Genomic DNA, 20,913 nt, shown 5'->3' on the forward strand with positions numbered 1-20,913 from the left:
GTGGCCGCGCCGTCTAAAGCATGAACAGTCTTAACCCGCTCGAACAGTGGGGTCGTGGGTTCGAATTCCACTGTAGGCATCATGTCTATGTGCTTTTATTTTGTGTTTGTGTTGTTATGTGGGTAGGTAGCGACCTTGTAACCGGCTGATCCCCCATCCTACCGATTGTATATAGGATTAAGAAGCAGAAAAGCGGCAAAGGCTCAATAAAGGACTGTAGAGCCATAGCTAGATAGACAGTGCATGTCATTAAACAATATAATTAGTTATTTAAGACGTTGTCAGCTCTTTTTGGAGTTCATAGCCGTCTTACTGAGCACGTGATGTGGGCAGGTCGCACTCTTCCCGTTCCTGTGGCGTGCCGGGTGTGTGGGGACAAGAGTTTCGGAAAACATTACGGAGTCTACTGCTGCGATGGCTGTTCATGCTTCTTCAAACGCAGCATCCGGAGAAAAATGCTCTATACTTGCATTGGTGAGTTATGCTGACTGCTAACCGAGCATGCTGGTCCAGTAGTAATAGTCTACACTTGTATTCGGGAAGTGTTCTCTTCGGATCTCCTCTGGGATACCGGCTATCTCACAGTTTCAACACCTCTAGGCAAATGTCGAGACAATACCTCGATTAAACGACAAACGCTCCTTCCAGTTCCCTTCCAATTCCTCCAATCATCACACAATTCGAGGCTATATACGAGTAGTGTGGGATACTGAGACTGTCGTAAAACAAAAACAAAAAAACATTGACTGCTAGGCTCATAATTTTACGAAGACGTAACCGCTATGCTTTATATCTTGGTTGATATATTATTTTGGCTGGCGGGTCAAGTTTTACCCTTCAAACTTATTGACTGGTGTATTTAGGAAAAAAGGTAAAGCTATTTCTGTGATCGGCCTTTGAGACCTATGTAGGCGTACAGAGGAAATTAAGACACACAACTAATATGAGCTAAAAATGTTTAAACTCAATTAAAGAAAGTATGTTTAAGAGTCCAACAGCGGTTTTCTTCTTAATGTTATTTTAATCCTAAGACTAATTTATTACAGTAGTAATGTAAATGTATGTAGACAACACGATAGTTCTAATGTAATATGTAGAAGGTAAGGTAAAAGTGAGCCGGTCACGGTAGCCGAGCGGTCTAAGGCATGCACTGTCTTCGATCGCTCGGAAGCCGGGATCGTGGATTCGAATCCTACTCAGGGCATGGATGTTTGTGTGCGTTTTTCTGTGTTTGTGTACAGGTAGAGGCCTTGCGACGAGCTGATCACTCACCCAAGGAGTCCTACCGTATGTGTAAGATCTAGAAAAACCGAAGTGAACGGAGAAGTTCATGGAGGTAGGCCTAGGCCCACTGGGCTGTAGTACCAAGGAAAAAAAGATAAAGGTGAAGTTGTCCCTATGCTTAACTAATTAAGCACTACGGCACGAACATGTATGGGGAAGTGGATGTATAGATCCACGTTTTCTTGACCAAGACGCTAGTTGGAGTTAAGTGGTCAGCTTCACGCTCCGGCAGCTTCATCACTGAGGAAAAAGTCCCCGGTTCCCATTGGATCGGAAGTTGGATCGGTCCCAGGGCCGGTCTGGACAACATGGAGAAGAGAAAATTTTTGAGCCTACCGGTACTCGAACTCCGACCCTTCGGTCGTCCAGCCCGTAGCCAGTTGCTATACGGACTGCGCTGTCCCGGTTCCATAATGTGATATGTTGCAATCTTAATATGTTTCCTGCTATCGGTATGAAAGGGTGACCGGACCGGATCGGGCTCGATGGCTGGCCATTGCTAACCTCTGATCTGTATCAGTGTTCATAATCTGTGGTTGATTAACGTTGATCCGCGGACTCCAGCCATTATCCCTATATACGGGTATTTTACAACTGTAAAGATTATCATTTTACACATAATAGTATAATATCATGCCGGTCACGGTAGCCGAGCAGTCTAAGGCATGTACTCTCCTCGTTCGCTCGGAAGCCTGGATCGTAGTTCGAATCCCACACAAGGCATGGATATTTGGTGTGTGTATGCATTTATTCTGTGTTTGTGTTGTTCTGTATGTATGTAGCGGCCTTGCGACGGGCTGATCATTCGGTCAAGGTGTCCTACCGTCTGTGAAAAATGATAAATGAAGCTGAGAAATCAGCCCCGTGCTCCAAAAGTGGGAGCGAAGAGAAAGAAAAAATATTATTCGTAATTGAACTTAATATGCATCACATGAGGGGAATATTTGTATTTAAGAGCTGAAGCAGCTGTAGGATGAAGAGAACTACGTAATTTGGTGGTTCGTAATCTGTAATATCGAAATTTTCGTTTCTGTTATGATTTATTAACGACCGTTTCAGTAGCTCAGACTACTATAGCGTCGAATGGTGGGGTAGATAGTGAATGAATAACTGGAAGGGATGTAGAAGGAAGCTAACGCGACTTAATTTGAAGCCTATACCGACATTTTACTGGGGGAGAAGAACTGATGAAAATCTCGAAAATCTTCTCTCAGGGTAGTCTGGGACCTCCTAGACATGAAGCAAGGGCACTACTCACTCGGCAGCGTTGTTTGTGCCGTTCACTTTATTTCGTTAGGATCAAAGCGAGGAAGGTAAGATGGATAGGACACATAACACGCATGGGAAATGAAAAATGCACATAAAATTTTTGCTAGAACGTCCGAGGGAAGAAATTATAATTTAAAAGACCCAGAATGTGATGGGGAAATTATGTTGAGAGGTATGAGAAGGAGATAGTACTTAAGGATGAGAACTGGATTTATATGTCTCAGGACATGGTCCATTGGCTAGCTCCTGCGAACACCGTTATGAACCATCATTTTCATTAAATTCGGGCAAATTCTTAAATAACTTGGAGACTATGTACTTTTCCGAAAGGACTCTGTTTCATGGAATAATTTGTCATTGATTTATACGAACGTTTTCATGAATTTGTTGGTCTCTTAATTTTATTTTGAATCCAAATTTAATGAGAACTCCAGATAACATAAGATACTGATACCAGTTACTATGCCTTCTGTTGCAAACAGCTGGGAAGGGCAACTGTGTGATTGACAAAGCGCGACGTAACTGGTGCCCCCACTGCAGGCTGCAGAGGTGCTTCTCTGTACACATGAACACAGCAGGTAGGTCACGTTTGTCAGACACGTACAATACAGTCCAGCACTGAATTTAGAGCCTTATTTCCTTTCTCAAGAAAATTAAATCTCTGTGCTCTCTGTATGACTTCACATGTGTCCATGCGTTTTATTTCACGTTTTGAAACAAATTATTAATTTTCACCAAATTTGTGTGAGGTAAGATTTGAACGTTCATGACGATGGTACGAGTATATTGATATAATTATTGACTTTCTGGACATTTTTTATCGTCCGGCTTTTTTTAATTTAAACGACGTTTCGGAGACTGGCCTTTGTCTCCGACCCCAGAAAAAAGCATATTCAGATGGGCCCAATAGACTATCTCTAACGATTGGGCTCAATTGAGTAAGTTTGTTACCTGAGGACGGAGGCAGGGGCCAGTCTCTGAAACGTCGTTTGAAATACACAAGAGGACGAATGATAATGCCCCAAAAGGTCAATAGAGTAAACCCTCGTTCTAACGGACTAATAGGGAGGACAGGGTGTTCATTATCGCCAGTTTCCGCTATAACCGAGTGGAGGCGTATGTACAGAGGTACACCACAGGATACAGAGTCAATATATGCAATGAACAAAGATCACACAATGTAATTACGTAAAAGTTTTTATACTGGGGGCCTTTTACATATTTTAAATAGTTTTGTAAGTAAAAACCTTCTTGGTGCCTCAACATTTCTAAAAATTTACAATTGTACACAATATATTTTCAAGTATCCTGATAATGCGACAAGTAATTAATGACTTCCGGATTAGATGAATCGATTTATTGGATATTAACCAGGCGGAATTACAGTTATTTGTAAAATAATATTACTGTAACTATAGCACTTCGTAACTACGACCAATGGCAACACTCTTAAGGTTACCGTAACTTTTGTTTTTCCTTGGCACTACAGTCCCAGTGGGCCTAGGCCTACCTCCATGAACTTCTCCGTTCACTTCGGTTTTTCTAGATCTTACACATTCTGCAGGACTCCTTGGGCGGGTGATCAGCTCATCGCAAGGCATCTACCTGTACACAAACACAGAAAAACGGACACACACAAACTAAACATCTATGCCCTGAGTGGGATTCGAACCCTCGAACCCACGATCCCGGTTTCCAAGCGAGCGAAGACAGTACATGCCTTAGACCACTCGGCTACCATGACCGGCGGTTACTGTAACTTTTTTTTTTAAGTTTTTCCTTGGCACTACAGCCCCACTGAGCCTAGGCCTACCTCCATGAACTTCTCCGTTCACTTCGGTTTTTCTAGATCTTAAACATATGGTAGGACTCCTTGGGCGGGTCATCAGCTCGTTGCAAGGCCGCTACCTGTACACAAACACAGAAAAACGCACACACACAAACTAAACATCCATGCCCTTAGTGGGATTCGAACCCACGATCCCGGCTTCCAAGCGAGCGAAGACAGTACATGCCTTAGACCGCTCGGTTACCGTGACCGGCTTGCTGTAACTACACAACAGAAAATAAAGACTTCACTTGTGCCGTATTCTGTATTTTTCTACCTTCTGCTGTATTCTGTCTTCTGTTGGTCAGTTCCCTCCCTGAGGTAGGTTTTGGTCGAACCGTATAGAGATCACTTCTTTAAACAGCAGAATTATCGCGTTCTTCGCTGTTACTGTGCTTTGGAAGTTCGTTGCCGTGTGAACGGAAACGTTTCTGTATGCGTTGCGTAGGAATCGACGTGTCTCTGCATGCAATGCATTGTTTCGTCAGTCGTATTCGTTGCTGAGGAAACATGATTACCGAGCCATTGTTTAGCAATGGGCCTCTGGGTCTGCCTCAATTATTGCGGCTTTCAGTTGTCATGTCACAATATTTTGTCCTCTATATCCGAAAACCACTGCATATGGTCCGTTATAACGAGGGGTTACTGTAATTGTTGTGAGGTGTATGTTGGTCACCGTAATGTCATAATATTTAATTACTGTATTATCAGTGATAAAAACACTGCAGAACATATATTAGCGCCACTTACTGACATGTCTAATTAACGATCTTGAAGTAACGTATGATAAAAAAGTAAAAATAGTAGAGCTATCCCTGTAACAGGCCGTGAAGGCCCATAAGAAGTTAAAATCTTAAAATACGTAACTCTTCTCGAGGAAATTTTATTCCTTAAATGTAAAGCAGAAAAACTGGAGCTTGCGAAAATGTTCATTTAGCTTGCAGTCTGACAGCGGTAACTAATGAACACCGTGCTGCCACCTACACCGTTTGGTAGGGTCAGGTAACACAGGGTGTTAGCGAAAGAGGAAATAAATTATTCAAGTTGTTATTGTGTTGGAAGTAATTACCTCAGTTACGTGTCATGCTATCAATGACCCTGAAAAATATTACCCTTCGATTTCCCCTTTATTTACTGCACGTTATTTCACACTGAAATAAATCTTAAATAATCCATATTGCCCCTAATAACGCCGCATTAATTATTGGAAGGTATTTCAGTATTCATGAGCCCAGCCCAATCGTTCGTAGACCGTGTCCACACAACACTTGATATATTGATTGTAGAACCCTTTGACAGATTTTTTACTCATGCCGGACATGGTATGTCATTCTACAGTGGCCTGATTTATAAACACGTGATCATTTCAAACCCAGTCTATGCGCTCATTTGTTTCGTATCGTTACAAAAAGAATTCGCAATTCGAATACAAGAAGTTCTTCTTCTTGAGTGGTGTAGCCTTGACGACATTATGGAATTGCAATGTGCAGTCATACTTGTTTCTTAATTTGAATCCGTTCAGTCGTTTCGGCCGTCAAATAGGTAGATAGACGGGCGGACACAGTCTCCTCTACACGTGTTCACTTCTGTGTTTTTTGTGCGTAACGCATAAAAATACGCTCAGGGTTACTGCCTTTTTGACTTTGTCTTCCTCTTGTGTTGTAAAGAATAAAAATTTTCGGAAACTGGGCCTGTTTTTTTCCTCAGATGACGGATGGGAGCACCTACTCTACTGGGTCCCTTAGAAAAAGCTAACTTCAATAATTCAATTAACGACTTAACCACTTAAACTTAACCACTACGCTACCGCGTCCCCCGGGGAGGCCAAGAATGGAGGCGCTATAACTCCATTCCTACATACGTCTTCTTGGTGTGGTGCTTAACTATTTACGTATAGGGACAACTTTACTTAATTAATGATGAACCATTGCGCTCTGTTACCACAGTGTTATTTAAAGTAACGAACCGATTTGGAAAATCCTGAGTGTCCCCAATTGAAGCGACCATTTTCACTTTTGTTGTAACTATCCTGATGCTTATATTCCAGCCGTCCAAGAGGAAAGAGGCCCTCGGAAGTCAAAGAAGTGTAAAACTATGAACAGCAGTTCAACAGGGTCGCGAACGGCGTCTTGCTACCGATCAGCTGTTGGAGCTGTTCTGTGCCACGCGACGTCACTCTCAGCTCTCGGAGGAAACACTGTGCATCATGCTGAAGAGAACAGCCCGTTCAAGAAAGTGATGCCTGACTCCAGTATCCTCAGAGAAACCATTCCATATGCTTTCCCCACGGTTGCGTTACAAGTTCCTACCAGAGGACTACAAGGTAATGTCAACGTATTGAAACATCTTTCTATTTTATACGTTCTTTGCACAAGGGGAATGTTGCTGGAGTCACTTCTGTGAGACACACTAGAATTTCACGTGTATAACAACTGAAATAGGGCTGATTCAAGAAGGAAATGGAACAATGTCGGAAGATAAGCGTAACTGACGAAAATATGAATACTACTTCTTGCGCTAATATAATTTCTGACTTTCAAATATTATATTATTTCACCATTTATAGACGAGATATTTCAGGCATTTGACATTTTTTTTTTACAATTTTATTATGTGAAATATGGACGCTGCAGCGCAGGGAAGGCTACGCCTTTCAATTTGTCTGCATGAAGATCATAGCTAATATTAATGACTGTGTGTTCATCTGGTTCGGCAAGAGGACCGAAACATGTCGGAGAGAAAATTAATTTTGTCAGAAAAAAATATGTTTAAAAATGAAGTTATTATTAATAGAGAATATATATTATAACGCCGGTCAAAGTAGCTGATCCGTCTAAGGCCGCGCCATAGCTCAAGCGGTTAGTCGCTGGCTTCCCACCGCGGCGGCCCGGGTTCAATCCCGGGTCTGGTCAAGTGGGATTTGTGGTGGAAAAAGTGGCGCTGGGGTAGGTTTTCTCCGAATACCTCGGTTTCCCCTGCCAATCTTCATTCCACCAATTGCTCCACAATCACCCTCACCTATCATCTGGGGCTGGTACAATAGGCCAGAAGTGGCCGCAGTAAAAGGAACTTAGTCCCACCCCTCTAGCAATGAAAAGAAAGACATGAACTGTCTTCGTTCGCTCGGACGCTGGGATCGTAGGTTTAAATCCCACTCAAGACAAGGATATTTGGTGTGTGTGTGTGTTTATTCTGCGTTTAGGTAGCGGCCTTGCGACGGACTGATCACTCGTAGAAAAGTCCTACTGTCTGTGAATAATGATTACGGAACAGACGAGGCCAGGGCCTTGAATGGGCCGGAAGAGACATACAAATAGATTATAATACGGCATGACTTATAAAATATTCCATCTCCATAACAACTTAACTAAAACTTATACCGATTAAATTTGGTGGAGTGAATTTTATTCCAAACGTATCGGTCCACAGTAACCCTTACATGACACGAAAGTCAATTACACTTCATTAAATCTCTGAAAAAAAGAAATAATTGCCCATCGCACAACCCGTTAATGAGTCTCGCAAAATGTATACCTCATTTAATTTCAGTTATGTGAAATTTTATTGACAGCTCTGTATAAGTAAACACAAGGAAATTAGGACCAATGTAACCTACGCTATTCTGCGGTGTAATGAATTTACGTGTAGATATACTATTATACGTTTGTGGGTTATTCAACAACGGTTTCAATAGCTAATTTATGAAGCATCGAATGGATGGATGACAGATGAATGATGAATTGGAAAAGGTTTGGAGAGGAAAGGTCGTGACCTAAGGGGTACTTATTCTCACGGAACTTGCCTGGAGCGACTGAGGAAGAACACAAAAAATATCTGTCAGAATAGCCGTATCCCAGCCAAAATTCGAAACAAGATCCTCCAGGATATGAGTCAACAGCAGTCCTCTGCACCAACCCATTCATTGTGTAGCTCTATTGCTGGTCTACGTTGGTATTATTATAAGTATTGATAGTAATTAGGGGAGCTGACAGATTTGTATCTATAGTAGAACAATCTCGTCTAGAGCAATCAAAAACAAAAAAACTTCGTCGCCTGTAGTCCGCAAGCGAACTATAGCGACCGAGCGACCGCCGCTTGTCGGCGAAGTTTAGTGCCAACTTTTTTGCGGATAGAGGACGTCGCGTGGTCAGCGCAACGAATTCCTACGGCCGTTAATTTCGGTATTCTGATAAAAAGTGTTTCGCGCAGCCGCCACATTTTACATTGTTTTAAAGAATGCCATAGTAAAAGCTGGACAAATCACTTTTTAAAAAATCTGTCGCCATAGCACCTGCAAGGCTCATGCCCTAGATTCAATTAGGCATTTTTGCAAAATTGCAAAATATTTGCAGTCTATAAATAACTAACACTAAGCCGTGCGTATGGATTACTTCCAGGTGAATTCTACCATGAAATAGCAGCACAGATATTACTGGTGAGCCTGCGACAGGCTCGAAGAAATGAGCACTTCTGTGTTCTGTCAAGGTCGGATCAGGACATCATTCTGCGTCATGTGTGGAGTGAGTTGTTTCTTCTTCATGCTGCCTACTGGCCGATAGATGTTTCCGCTTTGATCCGGAGGGCTCTGAACAGTGGCCACATGCATCAACACGGCACCAAAGCCGTGACTAACAACACGAGTACACTGTTGCGACGTTCGCTCGAACTCTGCCAAAATTTGCAGTTAGACGCCGTAGAACTTTCTTTGTTGGAAACGCTTATTTTATGTAGGAAAGGTAAAAATGAATAGAAATTATACCTTATTTATAATAAATTAATTAATTCCATGGAGCAGATTCACTGTTCAAAAGTTAATGAGGGCTCAGCAATTCCAGAAAGTTTTCGTGAAATTCTAGCATTTGTGGGGTAGCTAAAGGTTACGAAATTACAGTGCATCAGTAATAAAAACTCATTCACAAATAGGAGAAGGTATGTAAGCCAAATGGAATAAATTTTGTATCTAGTATGTACAGATGCACCTCACACATGGATTTCAATTCTAACATATTCTAGATAAATACTGCTCTCAAACGTAAAATGTAGTTCGATTATGTTGAATGGGTTTCAAAGTTCGGAACACCGGAAAGAAAATGGCTTTTCTCAGTGGTAGAAAGCACATTGAGCCTTAAAAATCTGTCGGAGCTAGTTCAATGATTGACGTCCACTTCGAGAATCAGCCAACTCTTAGAACCAGCCAGTCCATTGAGTGGACTTCGCAAATGAGTAAGTGCGTGGGTGAGTGAGTAACTGAGTCAGTCAGTCAGTCAATCAGAAAAATTCCGGTGTTCCTGCATCTAATCACATGCGACTTATTCGGCTGGTGACGTCCTACCCCGAGAGATCTACTGTTGCCCTTCGATATCCTTGAGAAACTTCCGGGATGTTAGCTTTCTTAAAATGGGGCTAATCCATTTCACAATTACCCCACTCTACCTCATTCCACACTGCACAACCTCAACGTCTTCACTGGACGCTAAGGTCGAGTGTGCCGTTTAACGACGCTTATAGTGTTGGGAGTATGTAGCCTCAGATAGGCAGATGATAAGTGAATGCTGAATTGGAAAGTATTTGGAAGGAAATGATTATGGCCTAGTAGAGTTTCTTTCCCGGTATTGACATGGAGGGACTGAGGAAAACCACGAATAAGCTCAGGCAGGATAGCCGGTGTCTCGACCGAGATTCGACCCGCAGTAACCCCCCCTCCCCCCAGACCACCCTGTTTGGTGTTGAGGTCGAAATATTCACGAAATATTTTCGGTGCGGGTTCGGGATATTCTGACTTGGGTATTTTCGCTGTTTTCTTCAGTCTCGGCTTGCGAATATTCTGACACTACGTTAAAATAGGCCCCTACCGCTTCATACGATATTTGTTTTCCTTTAAATTCGCGAAATCGGTTGAGGCACTGTGCTACAAGCCGGAAGATCGCGGTGTCGATTCCCGATGAGGTCATTGGGTTTCTCAATTGGCCTGCTCCTTCCAGCCGCACTATAGCCCTAGGGTCTGCTCAGCCTCTAAGAGACATGAGTACCAGGAATCTTCCTGAGGGGTACAGGGCGGCGTGCGCGTAAGGCTGACAATATTACCGCCATCTGTGGGTCGTTTTTCTAGAAACTGTGGGAGCCTCGACGTCTCACAATCCTAAGGGCCTCCACGGTCTGTTACAGGGATAGCTCTACTTTTTATTTTTATAAACAATATAGATGGAAAAGTGCAGCTAAGAAAAGTAAGGAGCAATCAATATCAACATTTGATATGATGTCGTTTTCCTTAGACCTGGCGATGACGACGGAAGATGTGAAGCGTTTGGAGTCGATACAAGATAGAACCCAAGTGGCCCTGGCCCACTACGCTGCCCAATCATCGCCCCACCAACCCTCGAGGTTCGGACGTCTCCTGTTGGTTCTCCCCGTACTCTGCGGGCCCACAGCGCAAGGACTGCATGCCATGCTCTTCCGACCCATCATCGGAGACGTTCCTGTCGAACACGTGATCGTAACCATTTGAAGTCGTCACCGTCACAATACACTGCTACGTTTTCGAAACGTGTGCACAAATATTATATTTCTGGACATTATCAATCGTCCCGTATTCATCTAAAAACACCGCCATGTTTATTTTTCAAAATACAACGTTTCGGAGACTGGATTCTGTCTCCGTCTTCAGGTAAAATCTACTCAGTTTGGCCCAATCATTAGAGCTCGTCTCTGGACCGGAGATAGGGACTAGCTCTATCGACTGGACCCAACTGGGTAGGGTTTATAAAATAAAACCCGTTATTATGAGTTTCACGTATTAATTTGATAAAGTGAACGCTCAGTGGAGAGGTTCTGCCTGCCAGCCAGTGTGGTTCATATCAAAACTCAATTAATGAATTTCAATTAAATTTAGTTTAGGAGGTATTTTTTTTATTGCTAGTGGGGTGGGACTAAGTCCCTTGTACTGCGGCTACTTCTGGTCGTTTAGGGGGTAATCTTAATTTTGTTCCGAATCGGTCTACCACATCTAAAATTTATTATGGAGGAAAATAAGGCTGAGAGACCAAGGGATTAGTGGGCGGACAATATCAGATTGGACAGTAAATATATACGTGTGAGGATATGAACTTGATTCATCTGGTTGAGAACAAGTTCTAGAGGCTGGCGATTTCAGATTCCAGCATATAAAGATGGAAAATCCACTGATCGTCAGTCGCAATGTGACTTTGAATTGACCAGTTTAGCTTCTGAGAAGGGATTTTGCCACATGGAATTAGCTCCAAATCATTCAATATTACACTTTAATTACTAATAAACAAAACGTTATCCAGTTTGGAGCCGGGATAGCGTAGTCGGTATAGCGACTGAGTACGGGCTGGGCGACCCAGTGGACGGAGTTCAAATCCCGGTAGGGTCAAGAATTTTCTTTTCTCTACAGCGTAGAGACCAAATCTAGGGCCCATTCAGACTCCTATCCAATGCGTAATGTGGGAATCTTCCCCAGGGATAAAGCGGTCGGATCGCGAATCTGACCGCTCACCTCCAACTAGTACCGAGATCAATAAAATATGGATTTGTATATACATTCTCCCGCAATTCTTCATGGCCTAGTGCTTAATTAGCTGAGTCAACTTTTTACTTTTATCCAGTTTACCAAAAACAGCTCATCTTATATACAGGTCTATACATAACGTGAAAATTTGTATCTTCTTCAATATCCACACATTTTATTTGCAAATGTTTCTGTATGTTGTGTTGCCTATGTTTTTGACCGGAACTTTTAAAAAATGTACCTTTAGCCAAGTCAACTAAAATAAGGATTATAGGATTTAAATGGGTTAATACAAAGACCTTAGTTACTGGGCGTCACCCTCCCTCCCTTCCACAATGTAACTGTACCATTGCCCGGCTACTACTTACCACACATTAACTTCTGCTCATGCGCAACCCAGAGATCAGATTTATAAAGCACGGTGTGTAAGTTAATGAAATAGGAAGGAAAAAAGTTAGCTCTGTATATCTCCATTACTCATTAATTCCGTCGACAATAGGTTTTCCCTGCAATAAAGGAACAACATACCAAATGGGATGTGTAAACTTGCAAATAACGCATTTGGTAGCCCTGCGTATTTTAAACTGTAGTACATTTTTGTATACCGTTGTTAGGTTAGGCCATTTTCCAGCGCAGCGAGTAAACACATTAATGTAATTAAATGTTTCATTCAGGGCTAACAAAGTCCACTTGCTTGCTGTAGGGACTTTCGTCTACAGACTAGACTGTAATTTTTCAACCTTATTGAGACAGAGACTTAGTTTTCTGAGTCTTTTCGTTTAATTTGTGTCTAGCCCCGCATATCTTGTTTTATTAATGCTATAATACACTTTGTGGAAAGTTTTCGCTTGCCCGTAAGTGGTATCATATTCGGCAAGGAGAGTTTTTATTAAATGACATATTGAAAGCTTTCTATTTCACTGAAACTCTTTTTAAATTTTCGAAGATAATTATCCAGCCTGAGGTACTATTTTACTTGAAAGGACTAGAAGCAATAACAGTTCATATGTGTCTCGTTAAAAGCTCAGAAATGAAATAATACTTTAGAAGATAAGTTATGGAATAATAGGCGTATAGTCTGATTTTGTACATTATGTGTTTCATTAAATTCAAAGTCATGAAAATATACTAAGAACTGAAGCTTTAGTTCAACTCTAGATAGAGATAAGTAGTCAGCTCTACGCTCCGTTTTTTTTACCGAAGGGAAAGAAATATTTGTGCCCATGGGACTGTAGACCAAAGCGTCATGACGGAAAGTCAATCTGTAGCAAGACACATATTGATTGAAGCATCCCGTCTCACATTTTTACACCCGATTGCGTTAATATACGAAATGCGAGAAAATATGCTTGCGTACTTTTCACCTAATGTGAAAGTGGACTGGTTCGCTAAAAGGTGGAAACAGAAAGACATTTTAGTTGTACACCCCAAAGTTCATGAATTATTACATGGATATAGACAATAACGCCTTGACTTGCCTCATCCTGGTCCTTCCCCCTAGCTATGGTACAACATGACGCGCAGTGCCGTCCAGTGTGATTGATTAATAAAAGTTGTACTTCAATTTTTCATTTTCCTTAACATGTTTCGGTCGGACTGACCATCTTCAGAAAACGCAATCACCATTCAGGAAACCGCAGTTACAATATAATTAATGTATAAAGAATTATACCTTGTAACAGCATTAGGTACATCAAGTGGTTGGAACATTTATGAGCTATTATAACTGATTTACGTATTTACGCAGTCAAGTATTTAAAAGTAAGTTATAAAAAACTTTTTGTTAACTCTAGAACCAGTGGTTCGTGTCTTGAAATATCTTCTCGTTAAAGGAAGAAGGTTGTCTATCATGACGTGGTTTCGATGCTTGCAGAACAGGAAGCTGCAATTATAGTATGGATATAATCCTAATTTTATGTGAAGGCGAGTTCCTTATTTTAGTTACTTTAGTTAGTTATTAGAGAGGGTGGGTTTCCCCAGGCACTGAGACCTGTAGTGGTCCATTGTGCTTCCCTCTATGATTTCTACCAGTCTCTATATCCTACCGGTATTGGTGCTTACCATCAGTCCCGCCCAGACAGCGAGACCGGATCTACTGGCTGAGAGGTATCTACAATGCTTCTCCCATCTACCGGAGGTATTAGTGACTGCTGTTGGGCGGGAAACGTCCGAAATTTTGGCTCAGTGACCTCCTTTGGAGGTATGAGGTTCTTTTACGTGCCGTAAAGCTACGACACGGGACCCACGGCTTAAAGTCCCTCGCGGAGGACTTGTTCCCTGAATTTTTCCTCCCTTAAAAATTCGACGACCTCCGCCGGATATTTGAACCTTCGTACTACGAGTCATGAGGTGGGAACGTTACCTCTAGACTACGGAGGCCGATGAGTTCCTTATTTTAGTCCTACCTTTAGTGTCATCGTGGTCCTGCTGTATAGAACACTTTGTGTTGTTGTGCTATTCTAAGGTACAGAGTGTCGTGTATTTATACCCCTTGTGTGTCGTGACGTATGTGTGGGCGTGTACTAATGTTTACTATGATGTCGAACATATCGTTCCGATTATGGTTCTCCTTATTAAGTGTTTGCTTTTCTCTTAGTTTGTCGATTTTATTAAAATGATGAATGTGGAAATTTTCTTTTAAGTTCATAAGGTTCCCTTTTTTAACATGTTCCACCATTTCCGTGGTTACCGTCATAGGCCCATAATGGTGTTGTTTATTTAGTATGTGCTGGGCAAATGTCGACTCATCTTTGTTAAAAAGTATGTTTCTTATATGTTCTTTATGTCTCGTTGTTTAGATTGATGCCAGTTTGGCTAATGCATACTTTATGACAGCTTTGGCAAATTAATTTATAAATTCCACTTTGTTCGTATGGGTTCGTTTCTTGCTTCTTGTTTAGTAATTGGCCTATGGAGGAAGTAGTTTTATATGTTATGTTTGTGTCTTTGAAGAGTGTTGTGATTGTGTCCTTCTGAAAATTGTCAAGCCGACTGAAACACGTTAAGGAAAACGAAAAATCGACATAAAATTGTTATTAATCAGTCACACTGGACGGTGTTGCGAGTCATTTGATAAAATAACGCCATTTGCATTTACACAGTCACAAATATTTAATTGATAATGATTGCATGAAATATGAAAGTAATTGCTTATAGTGGAACTATAAAGACGTTCCCGAATATTTACACACCAAGAAAAATAAAAAAAAACAATAAAGAGACAAAATATTTTTATGCACATTTTAAGTCACAATTAATATTTCTTCCATGCATGCACTTCACCCACAGATCATGACAGCGTATTGCTTCACTCGGACTGCAAAATATTCCTGTTAACACTATTTGATGAAATGGGAGGTTCTCATTTTCTTCGGTTGAAGCTGAAGAATATGCAGTAAGTATTTGTACATTATTTGAAAACAGTTTTATTCCATCATGATAAGCATAGATCAGTGAAATTCATAATACAATGTAGAAATCAACTTGACTCATTTGTGCCGGTTCCTTGGATAGAAGTTCTTTTGACAGAGATACAAATCGCTACACTAACATGTTCAGAAACTTATGTTATTTCTAAACGTGAAAATGAACAGCACATCTAAGAATACATCGTCACATAATCTTTGTTTAGGCCGCTCTCCTGCTTTCATCGGAACTGTCTAAAACAAAAGTGATACAAGATATTCAAAACGTTCGAAATGTAATAACTATACCTTATTTGCTTCTCTAATTTCGTAGATATTTTGACACTTTTGCAAAATACTTTATTAACGTGAAATAATTATCTTTTCTTCCACATTCATATTCTGCAGTGTCTTAAGAGTTTTCGTTCTGTCCCTAGAAATATTTCTTGCTCTAATCATGAAGAATGTCGTCTTCTGGGATGTGGCACCGTGTAGATATTGTGCAAACCGAGGTTTTGGAGGAACGTATCATCTCCATCTTCAGGGTATAAAAACCCGCGAGCGAAGAATCTCTGAAACGTCGGCTCACACAATATCTACAGCGCCACATCCCAGAAGACGGCATTTTTCATAGTTACCGTCGTGAAAACCTCAAACCTTACAAATATGTTTTAATCATATTTTGTTTTAAGCGATATGTAATGAAATGCTTTAAGGAACTTTATACAAAATAAAGGTCAAAACTCTCTTTCAGAGAAAGATTAAAGTAATTCATAGAAATTTATACACGTTTGATATTATGTAAATTTAATATATAAACATTAGTTGAAAATTAACTAATTTTTATAAAAGCTTCTTAAATAATGTAAATTCATGAAAAGTAAAATCGATTAACAACTATGAATAAATTAATGAAAAAGGGCTATATAATATCCTTTATGGAAGTGTTTTACTTCTTCTTGTCTTCATGTGTGTCTTTTTTTTCTAACTTGTGTCACCATCTCTATGAAAATTTTATTCATGCAGACATTTACTGCCAGTATATGTACTACTATTACTGACCGCCTCTGTGGTCTAGGGGTCAGAGTTCCTGGCTACAGATCCGGAGGTCCCGGTTCGATTTCCGGCGGTACTAGATTTTCTGAGAAGTAATTATTCTGGGATGGGGTTCATTCAACCTTATGAGGATAACTGAGGAACTATTTCAAGGAAATAGCGACTCCAGTCAAGAAAACCTAGATTAACGGCCGTGGGGATCCGTTGCGCTGACCACGCGACACCCTCTATCCACTAAAGCTGGTCCTAACTTCGCCATAAAGCGGCGGTCGCTCGGTCGGTATAGTTCTCTTGCGGACTAAAGGCCACGGAGTTTGTTTTTTGTTTATATGTACTATTACTGAAGACCTAATAAGGCTGGCGCGCGTTACCACGCTTTCAATAAGCCAATTTATTTATTTCGATAAAACAAAACACAGAAGTTTCTCTTCAATAGCGGAATTACGTAATTAATTCATAAAAATACCGCGACTGACGAAACTAGGTCCTTGGCATAAACTGGGGGTTAGGGGAATCGCCTCCCCTGTTTACACTAAAGAAATCTTAACTAAGTTGCCTGTTAAGCACAACAGACCACTGTTGGTCGTGGTGCAAGGGGCGAGAAGGCCTACCCCTCATACATTCAAGTTGCCTGTTCCTTTTCTAAACAGAGAACATATATAAAAATATGTTTACAAATAATTCATAAAAATAATATTATATGTGTCACCAAAAGGCGCACTACAATGGTAATTTGAAAACCAGAGAAATGGTTTTGGATGCCATTAAACCCTGCCTAAAACAACTGCAAATGTTTTGGTGTGGAGGTCACCGACTTTTGCTCTCGTGCACAAACTACAAACCGCTAACATATAAAACAAAATACAGAGTTGGAGAGGGATGACGTCATTGAAAATGTCATCGAAGAAGAAGTCATCGGAACTTGCTTGTAGAAAGGCATGTCCTTGATATTTAGAGCCTGCTAATAACTAACAACAAAATTTTATGTTCTAAGGAAACATAATTTAAAGTCCTGAATGTAAGTAGAAGTCCATGAAGGGTGAAAACGACAAATATCCTTATAAAGTTCCACGTCATAATGCATTTCATAGGAGTCAGTACACTCGTACATTGTATCACTCTTGTTCTATGCATGACATTCAAACAATATCGAGGAACATATAAACAACACAGACGTCTACGGGAAATTAATTACTGTTCTTTGTAACAACACATTCTAAATCTGTCACTGTTTGAAAACGGAGGGGTACAAGTAATAAACAGTTTGCATATAAATTTGCATATGTCCCACAATGGGAACTTGGTTACTCAGATTAGGGAAGTACACAAAACAAACACGAAAGTTCTAGAAAAAAGTTCTGGAAGCATTTGTATATTCTTTTTATTACATTTTTTACCACGCTGTCAGTATCTTATACCATATAATATAGAATGATAACATGATTAAGAATAAATACGTTGGAAAGATATGAAATGAAGAGGTTATGGCGTAATGTGAGGTGCTGATAAAACCCCAGCACTTGCTTTGGAGGACCAAAGAAAACCGTGGAAGACCCCAGTTCTGAAAGTTGATCTCTAGGCTGTGATTCAAATACGGGACTTCCCGAATACGAACCAGAAGGCGTTATCTCACTTGAATGCGAAATCTGGAAAATTCATTATATATTAAACAGTAACATGCATATAGGTGAGCCGAGATGACACAGCAAGTTTCTGCCTTAACTTTGAGGAAACTGTAAGTTACTGTTAGAATACAGATCGGAGGGTTTCGAGAAAAAGGGGGATACAGACAAAATTTGAACCCAAGACAGAAGAAATAACAGAGGAATAGATAAAAATGAACATTGAGAAGCTTAATAATTCCTACTCGTCACCATATATTAAGATGGTCAAATCAAAGAGTTGAATGGGCTTCACATCTGGAACGCATGGGATACATGAGAAATGCATACAAAGTTTTAGTTGGAAAACGTGATGGGAAAAGAATATTTCGGAAACCTAGGCATAAATGGGAGTATAATATTGAAATAGATGTTAGAGAAATAGAATATGGTGGTATGGGATTCATCTGACTCAGCACAGGATTCATTGGAAGGTTCTTCTAAACACGGCAAAAATTTTCGGTTTTCGTAAAGGGTAGGACTATTTATAGACAAGATAAGCATTTATCAGCTTGTCAAACAGAACCTTGTTTCTTCAAGTTAAGTATCTGTAAGTTTCACAAAATTGTAAATTTCTGCTTGGAATAACTGTCACATTTCAGAGGCAAGTTCCTTTTGATAAAATCGCTTTTGTTGCCATCTGTTACAGATTTCCTTATTAATAAGATCTAACTTATCACTCACTCATGGAGCTGAACCATTCTTGAGAAGCGGCCAATTGTGCAGCTACTCAAGAACTTCCCAGCATTTTATGGAATCCTAAAGTTCATTACCGTGTTCACAAGAGCCCTCCACTGGTCCCTATCCTGAGCCAGACCAATCCAATCCATACACTACATCCTATCTCTCTAAGATCCATTTCAATATTGTCCATCCAAATAACCCTTGGTCTTCCCAGCGGTCTCTTTCCATCTGGCTTTCCCACCAGTATCCTATATCCATTCCTCTTCTCCCCATTCGTGCTATATGTCCTTCCATCTCATCCTCCTTGACTTCATCATTCTAATTATGCTCGGAGAAGAGTACAAGTTATGAAGCTCCTCGTTATGCAGTTTTCTCCAACCTCCTATCACTTCATCTCTCTTCGGACCAAAGCTCTAGATAATAGGATATCTATAACCCGAATACCCCTCAAGGTAAAAGAGAGGGTTCAAGATATTAGGGACGCCCAACAAAATGGCGAAGAAACGATTACAATGTTTATAACCAAAACATGAAAACAGCTAAACCAATGATGACGATGTTGGTTAGGATTAGACGTGTCATCCTCCTTGACTTCATCATTCTAATTATGCTCGGAGAAGAGTACAAGTTATGAAGCTCCTCGTTATGCAGTTTTCTCCAACCTCCTGTCACTTCATCTCTCTTCGGTCCAAATATTCTCCTCAACACCCTGTCCACAAACACCCTCAGTCTATGTTCCTCCCTTAATATCAGAGACCAAGTTCCACACCCATACAGAACCACAAGCAAAATTAGTTTTGTATATTCTAGTTTTTAAGTTTTTGGACAGCAGACGAGAAAACAAAAGGTTCTGGACTGAATGGTAGCAAGCATTACCCGAGTTCAATCTTGCATATTATCATTAATAGACATTTAATAGATAATTAATAGACATTTATTATGTTAATGCTGTCAGAACAAAACAGAATCTACTGCATGCGCGTAGCGTATGTTGCTTGTCTAAGAATATAACAATGGTAAAGCATCGAGCAGGTTAGTGTAGCGGTAATGCTCTAAAGACGTGCTCGGTTTGAATCTTGGTCGGAAGATATCCTCACTGAGATTTTTCGTAGTTATTCTCAGTCCATCCAGGAAAACGTGGGGTGTGTACCTCGCTTAGTCCACAACAGCTTCCTTCCAGGTCCTCTGCAATTCATTATTCACCAGTCAACTTATCATCCGACGTCATACAGGCTCAAATACTGGCAGCGTCTTAAAATAAACCACAAAAACACTATGATGGCTGACTTGTACTTGAGCCCTACACAAGAAACTATTCATTCCGAAAGTAAATATTCACTCTCTGTTAATGAAGACTTCATAATTCTAATTAGACTTCTATACGAAATCTTCCATTTTCATAGACCCTGTAAAAAAATATGGGTATTCCATATTCCTTTTTAATATTCTGCACTAGAATCTATTGTACAACAAATCGTATTGACAAGGTACATAAAATTAATAGGTTCTATTTAAGAAATACAACTAAGTTTAATATATTACTTCAGAGCAACAAATGTATTTCCGAATTAAATTCATAATTCAATTTCCTCTAGTCTATGTGTCCAAATTATTATAATCGATTCAATTCTATTCTTGATATAGGAATCATTTTTTCCTTTTTGAGTTTATATTACCTGTTCTCTATTGCTAAATTTTCTGTATTTTTTTTATTATTATAACTACAGATGTATCAAATTAAATGATTGTATGCAGCGGCTGTCGGCAAATTTTGATACCGGCGGGCCCCATTCAACTTCCGCCTTCATAAGCCCGACCAGCAAATACGAAGAAATGAGAAATATTTCACAGAGGTGTGGGAACATTCATTATATACTAGCTATCTTTACATTTGGTTTGATGTCATTACAGATTTACAATTATTTTTTGAAGTAGAATGCCGATAACCATAATATATTTTTATTATTTTTGGTTTATTAAAATTCACAGACGGGCCTCACAGAAAAGACCAGCGGGCCGCCGGTTTCTGACCCCTGGTATAAAGCATTCTGATCTGTTTTTGAGGGCTGTTCGACGTCGCTTAGCCCCACGCTTCCCTCTTATTAAGCGTCTCCTTCCGGGCCACAACAGCTGAGGGCAAGGTTCAATTAAATGAATACTGGAGAATGGATGGGGGAGAGGTTCTAGCTCGAGCGAAAT

General features: G+C 40.4%; 1 protein-coding gene across 1 annotated transcript; it reads left to right on the plus strand.

Annotated features, from left to right (window-relative positions):
• The first annotated feature begins 323 nt into the window (after positions 1-323).
• Positions 324-10,886, plus strand: LOC111875005 (photoreceptor-specific nuclear receptor). Its single transcript, XM_023871001.1, has 5 exons — positions 324-474; positions 3,036-3,131; positions 6,429-6,704; positions 8,779-9,021; positions 10,654-10,886. Exons 1-5 carry the CDS (start codon positions 324-326, stop codon positions 10,884-10,886), a joined length of 999 nt encoding a protein of 332 aa, XP_023726769.1.
• The last annotated feature ends 10,027 nt before the right edge of the window (positions 10,887-20,913 follow it).

Source organism: Cryptotermes secundus, unplaced genomic scaffold, assembly GCF_002891405.2.
Source record: "Cryptotermes secundus unplaced genomic scaffold, Csec_1.0 scaffold973, whole genome shotgun sequence".
Classification (NCBI taxonomy): Eukaryota; Metazoa; Arthropoda; class Insecta; order Blattodea; family Kalotermitidae; genus Cryptotermes; species Cryptotermes secundus.